The sequence below is a fragment of the Balaenoptera physalus genome, assembly GCF_965194825.1.
Source record: "Balaenoptera physalus genome assembly, chromosome: 6".
Classification (NCBI taxonomy): domain Eukaryota; kingdom Metazoa; phylum Chordata; class Mammalia; order Artiodactyla; family Balaenopteridae; genus Balaenoptera; species Balaenoptera physalus.
In genome coordinates this window covers 71,723,456-71,740,228 of record NC_138885.1, presented here as the reverse complement: position 1 = coordinate 71,740,228, position 16,773 = coordinate 71,723,456, and the positions used below count along the sequence as shown (strand labels likewise).

At 38.7% G+C, this 16,773-nt stretch overlaps 1 protein-coding gene across 1 annotated transcript in view; it reads left to right on the top strand.

Annotated features, from left to right (window-relative positions):
- The window catches only part of TTN (titin), a 285,964-nt gene that overhangs the window by 52,435 nt on the left and 216,756 nt on the right, over positions 1 to 16,773 (top strand). The window contains exons 43-45 of the mRNA XM_082466160.1: positions 1,658 to 1,846; positions 7,117 to 7,161; positions 8,258 to 14,834. Coding sequence (XP_082322286.1) covers positions 1,658 to 1,846; positions 7,117 to 7,161; positions 8,258 to 14,834 — 6,811 coding nt within the window. The remainder of the gene's footprint in view (positions 1 to 1,657; positions 1,847 to 7,116; positions 7,162 to 8,257; positions 14,835 to 16,773) is intronic.

Genomic DNA, 16,773 nt, shown 5'->3' with positions numbered 1-16,773 from the left:
TTTTTCTGGAAGGTTGCCTATCTCCACTTCATTTAGTTGTTTTTCTGGAGTTTTATCTTGTTCCTTCATCTGGTACATAGCCCTCTGCCTTTTCATCTTGTCTGTCTTTCTGTGAATGTGGTTTTTGTTCCACAGGCTGCAGGATTGTAGTTCTTCTTGCTTCTGCTGTTTGCCCTCTGCTGGATGAGGCTATCTGAGAGGCTTGTGCAAGTTTCCTGATGGGAGAGACTGGTGGTGGGTAGAGCTGACTGTTGCTCTGGTGGGCAGAGCTCAGTAAAACTTTAATCCGCTTGACTGCTGATGGGTGGGGCTGGGTTCCCTACCTATTGGTTGTTTAGCCTGAGGCAACCCAACCCTGGAGCCTACCTGGGCTCTTTGGTGGGGCTAATGACAGACCCTGGGAGGGCCCACACCAAGGAGTACTTCCCAGAACTTCTGCTGCCCGTGTCCTTGTCCCCACAGTGACCCATAGCCACCCCCCGCCTCTGCAGGAGACCCTCTAACACTAGCAGGTAGGTCTGGTTCAGTCTCCCCTGGGGTCACTGCTCCTTCTCCTGGGTCCTGATGCGCACACTACTTTTTGTGTGCCTCCAAGAGTGGAGTCTCTGTTTCCCCCAGTCCTCTTGAAGTCCTGCAATCAAATCCCACTAGCCTTCAAAGTCTGATTCTCTAGGAATTCCTCCTCCCATTGCCAGACCCCCAGGTTGGGAATCCTGATCTGGGGCTCAGAACCTTCACTCCAGTGGGTGGACTTCTGTGGTATAAGTGTTCTTCAGTCTGTGAGTCACCCACCCAGCAGTTACGGGATTTGATTTTATTGTGATTGCGCCCCTCCTACCATCTCATTGTGGCTTCTCCTTTGTCTTTGGATGTGGGGTATCTTTTTTGGTGAGTTCCAGTGTCTTCCTGTCAATGATTGTCCAGCAGCTAGTTGTGATTCTGGTGTTCTCACAAGAGGGAGTGAGAGCACGTCCTTCTACTCCGCCATCTTGGTTCCTACTCGCTAGTTTTATTATTATTTATTATTACTCCTACTTTGAAAAAAGCCAAATATATCTAGGATGCCCAAATTCCATGACTCTTTCCATTTTAAAAATTTTCTGTTGTGCTGAGACCTTCCAATGCTTGCCTACTGGTAACAAAATAAGAGAGATTTTTTTTCTTTTCCTTTATGGGTGTCTCTTTTAGACTTTATGGAATGTTCATCTTCTCAGCTCCGTTTTTGATGGGTCTTTCTGCCTAACCAGAGTGCAGATTTTCCTCACTTCCTGTCTCAGTAGGTAACCACAATCTCAGATCAAACCCTTTATGATGACTGTTTCTCAGGACAGTCTTCTTCTCATTTGACTGAAATGTCAAAACCTCCTCTTTGCTTCCATAGCATGACATGCAAATGGTTAAAAAGAATATAACTAAAATTGTAAAATTTCAAACATTATAACCCATCTATAAGCTGGATTTTTCTAGAATCATGTTTCCTTCTTAAAAATGAAAAGAAATTACATAAGATCAGATGTGGCATGCCCAAAAGAAACGTATAATGTTATTTAGATAAATATAAAATTAGTCACTAATATAGTCAATATTGTGTTTGCAGGTAAATAAAAATATCCACTTGTTCCAGTGATTTAAAGATCCTTTTCCTTTCACGTTACAGATCTAAAAGTGTCTTGGTACAGCAAAGACAAGAAAATCAAGCCATCTCGGTTCTTTAAAATGACTCAATTTGAAGACACTTACCAACTGGAAATTGCTGAAGCTTTTCCAGAAGATGAAGGAATTTATACTTTTGTTGCTAGTAATGCTGTAGGTCAAGTATCAAGCACAGCCACTTTGAGACTGGAAGGTACAGTAAAACAACTTTAAGAACCACATTTAAATATAGATCTAATCTCACAATGTCAGTAACAAATCACTAAGGATTTCACGTAAATCATCGTTGGTCCTACCATTCTCTTAATGTGACTAATTGTTTCCATGTTATGTGCGATGTTCTCGCTTTTCAGTTACCCCTTCTCATTATGAATCACAAACCATCATTTTTTATTTTGCCCTGCTTTGTCTCCATAGAATTTTGTAATGTGTTGCTCTCATCATCAGCTTTCATGCTTCCTGATCAGCATGTATCAGAATGGGGAGAAATATGCTAAAGAATTAGATAGATTTGTTTTCTCGTCTGGCTAGGATGCAAATTCTAAAAAAAATGTTTTTAAATCTAAGAGTGTTACCATCCCACCATTGTACTGACACAATTCTGATTTCACAGAAGCTACAGTGGGTGATTTCAGGTCTGTACACCAGCTGGATGTGTTTACCGTCATTCAGAGAATGCCTGAGGGTTGAGGGGCTCCACTGTAAGATGGTTTAACATTTCTGTTACTTGGAGCTCTTCAGCTGCAATCAGAAACACTTCCTCAGTATCGGGGTGGGGGGCACTTTGATTCAAAACGAGATAGTATTTTTATATAATCAGGCTGTTTTTTCTGAGCTAAATTAGTCTCTGTAATATTAAGCATATACAAATACATAAAGAGTTAGGGCAACTTTTGCTTTTTTCCTTGATTTTAAACACTTATTATAATAACCAGAGGTTTTCTTAATAATCAATGTAGTGTGGTTTACAAAAAAGAAAAGCTGGTTTGACAACCATAGGGAAAAAAGTAACAACGGAAAACAAGAATACCTAAACTGAATTGCATACTCCACGACTGCCTTCATGCACAATGTAGTGAAGTTCCTTAGACTAGTTATATCTCAGCATGTTTGTCTGGAAAATGGAAGGGAACTTGTGTGACTTTGAATCAATGTGTGTATGTAGTGACATACATTGACAAGGCATCAGGATTGGTCTGGATTCTAGTTCACCATTGAAATTTACAACAGATCTGTAGACAACTCCCAGTAAGTTCTGGTTTCAGTGCAGGGTAAGACATTAAAGGTTGGCATGCTTCTTTTCAGGATTTAGCAAACTTGAAGAAGTTACATCAGACTCTCAATGGCATGTCTCTTCATCAGTTTCATTTAAGAAGGAGCCCCTTGGCCAAAAGCCCATCTTCATCCAGCCTCTGTCAAGCCTCAGGGTGCACAGCGGGGAGACAGTCAGATTCCATGCCAGGGTTTCTGGCATTCCCAAGCCAGAAATCCAGTGGTTGTATAACCAGCAACCAATTCTACCAACAAAAGATGTAGTTTTCCATTTTGAGGAGTCCACAGGCATGGCTTTAATGCTTATAGTTGATGCTTACTCAGAGCATGCCGGGCAGTACTCTTGCAAAGCAGCCAATAGTGCTGGGGAAGCCATTTGTGCAGCTATACTCACAGTGACTCCAAAAGGTAAAGAAAGCCTGGCTTGCTTCAAAGACTTTGATCTGCTGCATCCCTCCTACTCCCACTGTTACTAATGAGAGTCTCTGCTGTGTGTCTTGGTGCATATTGTGGTCGGTCCATAATTTATTAACAAAGTAACACCCAGGTGCCCCTAAGTCCTCAATTATTATTTAACCAGTACTTTAAATCTCACTGAAGTATGTGTTCTGAGCATTACACTAGTTATTATTTGGTTAGGCATCAACTTTGCTTGACATTTTTCTTTTCTAAACAACATCTCATCATTGCATCATTAATGATTTATTTGCTACATATTTTTGATAAAGTATATGGTGGAGGGAGGACAAATGATATCCCGAATAGAGTCAGAAAAACAGAGGGAGCGGCTATGTCATTCTGGATAGCTGCAATGACAACAAAAAGAAGGAAGCAGATACTGTATGGCATCCGCATGAGACTTCATCATCCATCCATCACTGGATCACTGGGAATGAATTTTCTTTTGTGTGATCCTGACATCCTGGAGCACACTGCATCTGGAATGCTGCTTCCAAGTAACAGTGACGTCTTTCATCTTCATCTTCCATGCCATTTTATGTTACTAACCTAGCCAGGTGACAAAGCTTAGATCTTAATATTCTTTTCTTTTTCTTGTCACTTGATCATACAGTGCAAACCCTAGCTAGGCAAAGTTCTGGGAAAAATGTAAGAGAGTCCACCAAGTTCCAGGCAGTGGCAGATTCCTGTTTCACAAAGCAGGAGAGCAAAATATCCCAAAGTGAAATTAAGTCATTTCAAGGATCATCATATGAATATGAATTTCAGGTTTTTGAAGGTGTATCTCAAAGTTCCACCCACACAGCTGCATCCATTCGAGATGTAGAGTTGCACCATACTGCATCCCTTTCACAAACTGCAGAAAGCACTGAGTTATTTGAGAAATGTGCTGAAGAGCCAATGGATGAAGCACCAAGGATTCTCCTGCATCTTCAGGACCTCTCTGTAAAGTGCGGCGACATGGCTCAATTCCTCTGTTTTAGAAGAACCTTCCGTTGACATAACCTGGACTCATGAAGGTGTAAAGATAGAGGAATCTAAGAGAGTGAAGCAGTCACAAAATGACAATACTCAGTTACTGACCATATGTAATGTTCAGCTGGTAGACCAAGGATTGTACAGCTGCGTTGTACACAATGAGTACGGAGAGAAGACCACATCAGCAGTACTAAGAGTAGAAGGTGGTTATTTGATTTTTAGCTCTGACTTGCTTCATTTCATCCTCATCGCTTTATGCAGCTTTTCCATCATGCACATTGAATCAATGAATATATTAAACAGAATACCCTTAAATTAGCACTCTATTCATAAATGACTTATGAAAGTCAGCCAAGTCATTGGCCAAACTTAAGAACATGTAACTTTCCAGTCTAGATTCAAGGAAGTTTAACTTTCAAATCTGAGTTCAGGAAGTTAAGGTTTGTTTCATATGTGCTCTTTTTTCTAATATTTACCAAATGTGCCACCTAGGAAGTGTACCAAAGAAGGTTCAGATGTTAGAGTTCATCAAGTGTTTATTGAGTATTTATTATTGTGCCTGGCACTTTCTGTACCAAAATTAGTAGTCTTTAGATATTTCTCAATAAATGCTGCTGCTTTATAGTCTCAGATCCTCCCAGAATTGTAGAATTATCTCACAGCAAGATCATTATTTTTGTTGTTATTGTGCTTGATTCACCACTGTGTCTAGAAGGGGCACAAATATATTTGTCTGGGCGCAAAGGATAACTTCTTCCTTCCCTCCATGGACTTTCTTTTTGGATGCTAATAAAATGAGAAAAGTATTCTTCAGGTACTAGAAGCCTGTGCTGTGTGTCTGCAGCAAAGGACCTTCACTGAATCCCATGGAGGGAAGCTGGTGGAAGAAGTTTAGGCATCTCCAGGGGTCTGTGGAGAGCTGCGGTCTCTAGCTCTTCCCTGATCCACCCATATTATTGTTAAGGTGTCAGAGATGAATGGGGGCAATACAGTGCTGTGTGCACGGCCATCTCTGCACTGAATTTTGAGACAGATTCATTAATTCACTTAATGGATCTGCAATCCTCACTCACCAAAAGGAGGATTTTTTTTTTCTTAATCTGACATTTTGGTCTATAGCTATTTCTGATTAATTTTCAGAGCCTAAGAAAGGAATAGCTCAAGAACTGAGGTCTAATTATGCAAATTAGGTAGAAAATTCCACCATCCAGAAAGTTGACCCTCAGTTTCACCATAGCTGCTGGCTAGCACAGTAATCACACAAGAAACTATCTATCTGGAGGCGTTGTCTACAAGTCACGTAGGTGACAACTGTGATGGTTTCCGCAGCAAGATCACTGGGCGCTGGTGTGTTGTGGAGGTGGGAGAAATGTAGGTCTTTCAACTCGCTTCCTAAAGAACCTAGTGCCCTAGGGCAGTGCTTCATCATCATGTTCCCAGAGTGGATTTGAGCTGGACATTTTTGCCTCAGGATTTCCAGTTCACTCAGTTCCAACAATTATATTATTAAATTGTTCTTGGCACATGGGCATATTTTTTTCCCTTGGGAAGTCCAGGCTGCCTTACTTAAGAAAGTTAAAAGAGAAGCCACTTTTCAGCGTTTGAAGAGTGAAGGATCAGGCACAGTTATCTAATTATCTAATATAGGCCAGTCTTTATCTGTTCCTCTTTGATTTTGGCCTAATAATTTTACATAGGCTAGTTATCCATGAAAATCAGGTAGGAATGTGAACCCCCATAAGTCTGTTTGAGTAGAGTTCTTATGTGCATAGTAAGCATAGATATATCCTAGTTTGGGGGCTAACGTGCTGCTTTCCCTCTCATCCTAATGACATTCCATCTTCTCTAAATTCCACGTGTGTTTTACTCTTACAAACACAACTAATTTATTCCTTTTCCAAACTTTATTCTTACCTAGCAAAAGAATAGCAAACCAGAGCACTTACCAAAATTACCCTTGGTTCAGACACTAAAAGTATTAAAACACTCAAAGAGTCCCAAATTAAAACAACCCATGAAGTAAAGAGAGCATCGTCAAAGAAAACATCAAGTTTGTCAATAACTTCATGCCAAAGACCACAAGGAACTGAGAAGCCAGGGCGGCAAGCACACTGACTTGTGTCATGCAGACGGGAGAATGAGAGTGTTACCTGAGCACCTGCTTTCCCAGAAGCCACCCCAGAAACGATTGTGTCTAAAGGCTGTGACTTTTCCTTATGTAATAAAAGTAATTTTGAGTTGAAGACTCTTTGTTCTGCTCTTTAACATATAATTGGACTTCGCGTGAAGTTTTAAAGGTGGTTCAAATCAAAGGAGTATTTACTAGCAGAAAACTCTTAATTCTGCAGGGAAAGCTGAGAATAGCCCTCAGTTAAAAGTGGCAAGTTAGAAAATGCATGTTCCTTCTAAATGTGATTTCATCTCCTAGCAAGTATTCAGTCAACAAGACATTAAAAAAGAAATATTCCTTTTGTTTGTGTATTGCTTTTCTCAGTGCATGTGAAAGGCATGGGGAATTGTGGGACTAAAAGTGGAAATTTCATAGAGAACCTAAAATAAAAATATTTTAAAATCTTTCATCATTGTCATGTACTTTATCAGTTCATTGATTTGTTTGGCATGGATTTTGGGGGGTGCATTTGGGGGATGTAGTTTTCTATTATAGTAAAGAGAAAATTGTAATTGTATGAATCATGAATTGAGGCAGAAAGTACATGGAATTAATCATGAAAATCTCTTGTTTTTGCATTCTAGCTCCTGAATCAGTGTTGCATGAGCAGGTTGAGATGGAGATGAAAGGTATGGTTATATTGAATGTGAGATTTAAGTAGAAATTCTGAAGGATTAATAGAATCCTTGAGCTGCCTTCTGTTAGTAGTATTGAGAAAAATGACATAGATGTACAAATATATCTCTTACAGTATATATTACTGTGTTGCATGCCTGGTTTAGTATGCTGATAGTTATATGCATTTCACAGTAATTTGTTTTATGGTAATTTAAAATCTTATATTTATAATTTATCAGCCATAATCAACTTCATGTTTGCAGCCATTTTCAAAAACGTATATTAGAAAAGGTTGTCATCTTAATGCATGAAATCATGAAGTAGAAGTTTGTTTACAAAATCACAGTGAATTAAATTGAACAATAGACAATAACCTAGCTGTCATTCTCAGAATGCAACATCATGAATGAATTATCATTGAGATGCGTTTTTATTTAGGGTGTGTGAAAATGTTACATTCCCATTCTGGTTTATACTTCATGCACATACATCATTTTAACATTGATATGTCTCTTACACTGGCTTGCAGATAGCTGCCTTATGTGATCCTTATTGCCTGTTTTTCTTTGCATAACATCGTGACTTTATGGCTGTATTAGTTCGAATAAACGCCTTCTCATTTTATTTTATTTTATTTTAGCTAATCATTTATGGTTATAGTTCTCGTATATATATCTTAGATAGTTAATTCTCCAAAAATACAATAATTTAATCTATAATCAAAAGGATCAGAAAGGGCGTTTATTCCACTCTCTGCAAGTCAGGTAAGATTTTCCTCTTAGCCATCAAAAGAACAGTCTTCCTGCTCTCAAAACAAATATGCACAGGAACATGTTATTTTGAAATGCATTTTTGCTTGTTCAAGAAGAAATTTCAGCAGTTTGAAGAAAAGACCAGACAACGAACGATTTTCGTGTCAGAATCTTTTAAACAGAGCATGGTGTTGCGTTTATTCGAACAAATATGGTGAGTGAAATTTTTTATGGATTTGTGAGAATCTGTAGCATGCACTTTATTTCATTTCCTATTTTGCAATTTCATTTATTTCCAACTTTTTCAAATACTATGGAAAATAGTAAAATGCTTTATAATTGAACTTTTTTTCAGAATTGTTCTCTGAGGAAGCATCTGAACATTCAGAAAGAGATACCCGTGTTGCCTTCTCAGATTCTAAAGACATAGACCACAGCTCCATGGCTGCTAAAAGATGTGCAAGTAGAATATCATCTACAAGCTCCTGGCCCAAATATTTCAAGCCTTCTTTTACTCAAAAGCTTATGTTTAAATATGTTTTTGAGGGTGAACCTGTTGTTTTTACATGTAGATTAATTGCCTGTCCAACTCCAGAAATGACTTGGTTTCATAACAATCGACCTATCCCAACAGGTCTTCGACGGGTTATAAAAACAAAGAGTGATTTACATCATCACTCTTCCAGCTTAGAGGTTAAAAGGGTCCAAGACAGAGATTCTGGAAGTTATAGGTTATTAGCAATTAATAGTGAAGGGTCTGCTGAATCAACTGCATCGTTGCTTGTTATTGAAAAAGGGCAAGATGAGAAATATTTAGAATTTCTGAAAAGGGCAGAACAGACACATGGAAATATGGAGGCTTTAGTTGAAAGGAGAGAAGATAGATTAAAGGTTGACCTGAGGTTTACTGGCTGTCCCTTTAACAAGAAACAAGATGTGGAACAACAGGGAATCATGCGAACTATACACTTTAAGACAGTAAGTCCTGTCAGGAAAACAGATTTAATGTATGATGAAGAATATTTAGAAAATAAATCTGACACAAGGGGATGGCTTAATGTAGGTGAAAGTTTCCTGGATGAGGAGACCAAAATGAAGTTGCAGCATTTACGGGAGGCTAGAAAAATGTTAATGGAGAAAAAGAAATTATCTCTGTTAGATTTGTCATCTGAAATAAGTTCAAGAACTTTGAGGAGTGAAGATAGTGATAAAGACGTTCTGTTCTCTCGAGAGGAAATGAAAAGCAGGTCTGTATCTGATCTAGCTGACAATAGGGATAAGGTAGGTAATTCAGCTGAGGATATTGTCCAAGATCCACAGGTCCTTCCTAATCTAATGGATCAAAATGTAGAATCTGGAGAACCTCCCACAAGCTTTCAAACTACTGTTGATGAGGAAATTCTCCAGACTGAAATGAGAATGAGCCAAGAGGCATTCCTAAGAGAAAGTCTATCAAGGGACCATTTTTATGGTAGGATTCCAGTAAATGAGAATATCCAAGCAAGAGAACAACTTGAAAAACTTATGACCCAAACGGAAATTGTAGAGTCATCTAAAGATATCACAAATGTAAGTAAGAATGAGGAAATATATGAGACCCCTGAAAAGGTGTCTCAAGTTACTATACCATACACCAGTGAATCTTTTGATACAGTTGTAAATATTCAAGAAAGTGAAGCATTAGATATTGACAGAATAAGAAAAGATGATTTGAGAGAATTTCAACACTCTACTTCCACAAAAGTCGATGAATTCAAAATTGAACAGGAAGAAAAAACCACAAGATTTTTCGAAAATTCTTTCCAAAAACATCCACAACGTTGCCCACCTTCATTTCTTCAAGAAATTGAATCTCAAGAAGTTTATGAAGGTGATAGCTGTGAATTTGTGTGTCATTTTCAAGGATATCCTCAACCCATAGTAACATGGTATAACAATGATATACCAATCCCATGTAATCGAGGCTTTATCACTCAGACCTTCAAAAACTATTCGACGTTAACCTTTTCTTCTGTCCATCCTCAAAATGAAGGTTTCATTACCTGTGTGCTGTTTAACCAATATGGAACAGTAAAAACAACCGGTGTACTTAAAGTGAAGTCAAAACAAAGGCATGATGTCGAAGCACACAGGGTCCCCGTGTTGCATGACTACACTGATGAGGAAGAGGAGCTGACATTGGTGTTTGACCAAGCAAAAGGCGTTCCTCCATCTTTGAGACAAGAAGGCCAAACAAATCTCCATATGTTAAAAGCTAACCCACCAGTTCCTCCCTCTGCAGACATAGAACTGCTTTCCTTTCCTGTAGAAATTCAGATAACGGCAGCTACTCCTACCCCAGAACAGGATAAAGAGTCAAGAGAGTTGTTTCAACTGGAGGAGTTGGAGCCTAAAGCAACACCTCAAGATGAGGCTACTCGGTCACCGAAGCACAAATTTATATTTTCATCTGATATTACTAACGAGCCGCCAGAAGTGTTACAAGAAATGCCAAAGCATGCCAGTTGTAGAGAAGGGGATTCCATAATCCTTGAATGTTCACTGTCTGGTGAGCCTAAACCAGCTGTGACATGGTTCCACAATGGAGTCCTTTTAAAGCAGAACCAGAAGTTCCAGTTTGAAGAAATTAATTGTAGCCACAGGTTATATATTAATGATGTTAATTCTCAAGATTCTGGAAAATATGAATGTGTTGCTGAAAACAATTCAGGAATGGTTGAGAGTGTTTCAGATCTAACAGTGGAACCTGTCACTCACAGGGAATATAGTCAATTAGAAAACATGGGTGGAATTTATGCCAAATATTCCAAAGATCAACACATTCAGGGAGAATCTGTAAGGGCACACTTTTATGATTATCCAGCCGGTCCTTTTACTCCCCAAACCAATATAAAAGAATATTCTGTAAGAGAATATTTTCAAAGCCTTGAGACAGTTGAACAGATAGACCAGAAAGGCCAGGTTTCTTGCACATCTTCTAGAGAAAAACTGCCCATATTTATGCAGGCTGCTTCTAGATCCATAACAATCAACAAGCCTCTCCGAGCTGAACTCATACAATGTCAGGATGAAGAGAAAGAGGAACATGTAAATGAAAAATCAAAGCTACACCAAGCAGAGGGGACTGTCTATCCATTTGTTGATGACTTCAGTGAAGTTAAAATTAGGAAAGAGGTAAGAAATGATTTGGGGAAACTTGGTGGACCAGAAAGGGAAAACGTGCAAGAATATGCCCAAAGTGACTATTTATCAAATGTCCACTCTGAGAGAACTTCTGATGGTTACAATACAAAAGAATCGTCCATCATTGTATACGAAGGACCCTTTGGTGAAGGGAGATACTACCCAGGAAAAAAGGTGAGGCATAGAATCATTGCATTTGAAAAGTTGCAACACATAGAAAAAGGCGTTCTAGAAAAGAGACCTACCAAGAAATCATTTGTGAATCCTCCTCAAAAGAAGCTTGATGACAAAGACTTTCACTTAAAGCAAAGAAAATCAAGATCAAGTAACCTAAACACAAATATGCATCAGGCAGAGGAAATGCCTCCAAACACTGAACAAGATTCATCTACCATTGTAATGAATTTAAAGCTGCTTTCTTCTCAAACTCATAAGGTATTTGAATTACAAGAGAGGGAACAACAGAAGGAAGTAGGTCTTATAGAGCAATCTGCAGTTTCTGAAAGGGCTGAACATGAAGTACCTATTACATGTGACCTAAAGCAATTTCATGCTCAAATAGAAAATACGGATGTAAAATTTCAAGAAGTTAGACTAGATAGTGATCAATCAGAAGAAGCTTATTTTCAAACCCAGCATCCTGCTTCTGAAACAGCCGAGGCTGAGAGCATTGTGTTTGATCTAAAACAAATGTATTCTCATTTAGGAGACCCAGCTAAGGAGTTTCAAGAGCAAGAAACTAGGCAACAGCAGGAAACACCATATAAAGAGGAAGTTCCTGGCACTGAAACATTACAATCTGATACACAGAATACCTCTCAAAGCGCACAAAGTAACATATTTACCAATCCAGAGATTTCTTCCAGTAAGGAGTTTTTAGATAGGACTGTGAGGGAGAAAAGTGGTAGTGATGAAAATGCCTCTTATTTGGAAAAACATATGCAGGAACAAAATTTAGAAATTTTAAATACTGATATTTCTCTTAAAACTATTTCTGAAGACATCCATAGTGAATCGCGTGCCCTACTTTCAACCTCATCCACAGATGTAGGAAAAACTGATATTTCTGAGAAAAATGGATATAGGAGTTTCATTTCACATGTGAAAAAAGCAAGTGAGGAAAAGCTTATAGAGGTTTATGAAAAGGAGGAGGAGCATACTTTGGAACCAGAGTTGGCGTCATTTCAAAAGCAAGATGGAGGGACACAGGGGTATGCTGCTGGAATTTTGGGAGACCACATAAGTGATGTTCAGGAAGCAGACACATGCCGCAGAAATATTTCCCAGAGTCACCACTTTCCATTCTTGATGACTGAGGAACAACGGAATCCAAATGAACAAATAAGTGAGAAATTGGATGCTCCTGGAAAAGAAAAATGTTATGAAGAAATTCAAGTTCAGAATGAAACTTCTTTCTCCAGTACTGAAAGAGAAAAGATAGAAACTTGTTTTTCTGAAAACCCTCCTAAGTTGGATGAGGCACATACAACGGAGGTAATGGAATGTGAGACCTCCCTAACACAGTACTTACTTGCTGCTGGAAAGCATGAAGTTCCTGAGACTGCAGACACCAAGCACAAGGCAGATCTTGTCCAGAGTGAATCAGTCACATCAATGGAGGTCGAAGAAGTAAGTTTCAGCACTGTGTATGAGTACTACAACCAGCAACAGGAGTCATTAGGACGCCCATTTTCTCCTGAATCTGATATTTCAATTGATGTGGGAAGTACAAGCAGTGAAGCACTCTCTGAGCTAGATCAGTTTTATACCCCACCATCCTCTGTTGAACATTTTGAAACTCCAGAGTCTCCTGATTTGTATCTTGCTCCTATAGACACAGCTAAAACATCCTCAACAAATTTAGGAGGTAAGACTATTGAAAGGACCACACCTTTAGAGGAAGCTACTGAAAGGTACTCAACACCTTCCGAAGGACAGGTAACAGAAAAGTGTTCCACACCCTCAGGAGAGACCCTGGAGAGATACTCCACGCCCCCTGGAGAGACCCTGGAGAGATACTCCACACCTCCAGGAGAGACCCTGGAGAGATACTCCACACCCCCTGGAGAGACCCTGGAGAGATACTCCACACCCCCTGGAGAGACCCTGGAGAGATACTCCACGCCCCCTGGAGAGACCCTGGAGAGATACTCCACACCCCCAGGAGACACCCTGGAGAGATATTCCACACCTCCTGGAGAGACCTTAGAGAGATATTCCACGCCCTCAGGGGAGACACTAGAGAGATATTCTACACCTTTAGGAGGAGAAACAGTTGAAAGACATTCTGTTCCTACTGGAGGACCAAACCCCACTGGAATCTTTAAAAGGTGCCCATCAAAACTAGAAAGGGAGGACAGTCCATCAAGTGCGCATTTCCACACACCTACAGAAGAGAGAAGCTCAGCTTATGAATTATGGCGTTCTGATTCCTTTGGCACGCCCAATGAAGCCATTGAACCGAAAGACAATGAAATGCCTCCATCTTTTATTGAACCTCTGACCAAAAGGAAGATCTATGAAAACACAACCTTGGGCTTCATTGTTGAAGTCGAGGGCCTTCCAGTTCCTGGTGTGAAATGGTATCGAAATAAATCTTTGCTAGAGCCAGATGAAAGAATCAAAATAGAAAGGGTGGGTAATGTGTGTTCTTTGGAAATTGCTAACATTCAAAAAGGAGAGGGAGGCGAGTACATGTGCCATGCTGTAAACATCATAGGGGAAGCAAAGAGCTTTGCACATGTAGACATTGTGCCCCCAAAAGAGAGAGCAGTGGCCCTCCCACCTCCAGTAATACATCAGCATGTCATGGAGTTCGATTTGGAAAACAATGGGTCATCAAGAACCCCTTCTCCTCAAGAAATTGTCCTGGAAGTTGAATTAAGTGAAAAAGATGTTAAAGAATTTGAGAAGCAAGTGAAAATAGTCACAGTTCCTGAATTTACTCCTGATCATAAAAGCATGGTTGTGAGTCTGGATGTTCTCCCATTGAATTTAGCAAATCCAAGTATGGCTTCAAGGGAGGAAGAAGACAAAGATTTAAAAATTGACTTAGAAGTATTTGAAATGCCTCCTCGCTTTATAATGCCTATTTGTGATTTTAGAATTCCAGAAAACTCAGACGCTGTGTTCAAATGTTCAGTCATAGGCATCCCAACTCCTGAAGTGAAATGGTATAAAGAATATATGTGTATTGAGCCAGATGACGCTAAATATGTGATTAGTGAGGAGAAGGGAAGTCACACCCTTAAGATTCGCAACGTCTGTCTTTCCGATAGTGCAACGTACCGGTGCAGAGCTGTGAATTATGTAGGGGAGGCTATCTGTCGGGGATTCCTCACCTTGGGAGATTCCGAAATGTTGGCTCTGCTGTCAAAGAAAAGTAAAGTGACATTGAGCAGTGTGAAGGAAGAATTAGTCTTAAGGAGCAAATATTCAGACAGCTTTTTTGAATTTCAGGTGGAGGAAGGGCCTCCCAGGTTTATCAAAGGTATTTCTGACTGTTCTGCGCCGTTAGGTACAGCAGCTTATTTCCAGTGTTTAGTCCGTGGCTCTCCGAGGCCCACGGTTTACTGGTACAAAGATGGGAGATTGGTGCAAGGAACAAGGTTCAGTGCCGAGGAAAGTGGCATAGGGTTCCACAACCTGTTCATAACAAGCTTAGTGAAGGAGGACGAAGGTGAGTACAGGTGTGTAGCTACGAACAAATCGGGCATGGCTGAGGCCTGTGCAGTGCTCACCCTAATTTAAAGCTCCTCATGCAATGTGTTAGTGCCCCCATAATGATAAGAATTGACTTGAATGCTTTCACACTTTCCAAATTATATAGTTCTAATAAATCTCCAAATACATCTACTCTATTTGAACACATTACATTGAAAAACCCCAGGGAAAACAGTTTCTCTATGTGGAAATCTCGTGTTTGTAATACATGTAAATATTCTATTATCTAAACTGTGGAATTATCACCTGTGTCAATTCTGCTGTGAATCATCAAACACTATTAAACATCTCCTTGGCTACCTAATCGTTGGTACTTCTACTTTACCCTCCTTCTACTCCATAAAGTGCTTTCGCAGAATGCATTCTCTTTTAGCAGATAAACTGTGTATGTCAAGTAAAATGTGAAATGGAAGACCATGTCAGATGACCACACAGACAAATTGGTAAGGTAAAATCTCTCTGCTCTGAGTATAAGTCATTTTGGAAACGATAACTCTTTTGCACCCAAATACATGCTTATTTACTCAGACTTCGAACAAACCAAGCAGCAACAGAAACCAGCTTTGCCCAATTGGTAACTAACTCTATAATCTGTTTTACCTTGCTATCTTCATATGTATTTTTAGCTCTTTAAAAAATATTTTCATTATTAATGTCCCTCTTCTTAAGTGTTTTAACTCTTGCTGCTTTTGAAGGGACCAATGGTGCTCTCTTGGTGGGTAGAGTTCACCTAGACATTTGCAGAATATGCAAATAAATATCTTTCCACTTTTGGAACTACCTCATTTTTTCAATTTCTGAGATAGCATTAAGTGTAAAATACAGCATTAATTTGATACTGGACTGGGGGTGGGACAAGAAACTACTGTATTACATTTATATATAAATTTTAAACTGCAGTATAATTTCAGAATCTTTAAAATTAGAAAAAGAAGGTGGGACATCTCTAGTATTGAAGCAATATGGTAATTTGTATTTCAGATTATATACAAATAACAAGATAATTAGCTTTCCTGTCATTTTCTCTGAATTTTATTTTTAAAACCAGAAATTAATAAGCATTCAAATTTAAGATGTATAAACATATATGTTTCTAAAGTGGCTGTTTTTGTTTTCCAAAATTATAATTATAGTAAATTCACAAAATCCTTAACGTACCTATGTGCCACTGTGAACTAAATCTTCTTGTGTAAACTGTAATAAACATAAAGAAACTTAGTTTTTTCTTACCTGAAAACGAAGGGTTAGACCAAAAGACCGCAGAGGTGATTGTTCAACTATGATTCTGTGTCATCCCAATGGTAACTTTTCTTAATATAATTCGGAATACATTTTAGTTTTGCAACAGATGACAAGAGGAATAATAGAATATAGTAATTTGGTTGTGAGACTTCTCTTCCTCCAACTCTGTAAATTACTCACTGTCACCTAATGGCTATTTTCTCCCCTGCATTGAGCAATTTTTACATAACATGATCATATTAAATACATTAATTTTACTTTAATTCTAAAACATTAATCATTTAATTTAAATTTAATTTTCAAGAGAATCCATATATCCAATCATGTTTATTATGCTTCTTTCGTCTGTCAAATTTTTTATTCCCACAATGGGAATTCCCTAAAAGCCTTTCCAATTAAAGAAGAAACTGGGAGAATGTGTAGGATATAGACAGACCAGTCAGGCTTACAGCCCACCCACCCCACCCGCCAAAGAACATTCGCTTTGCTTTCTTTGAGTCACCATAACTTATCAAGATAGATACACTATTGTGGAACCATCATTTCTGTTTCAACCAGTGAGCAGACAATATCTGTGATCATAATTATAGATATGATATATATCTATATATCACATCATAATATATATATAATATATATATTATATATATATATATATATCTAATATATCAAATCATAAATCCCTGAAATAAAACTAATTCTATAGTTTAGGGACTTAAGGAT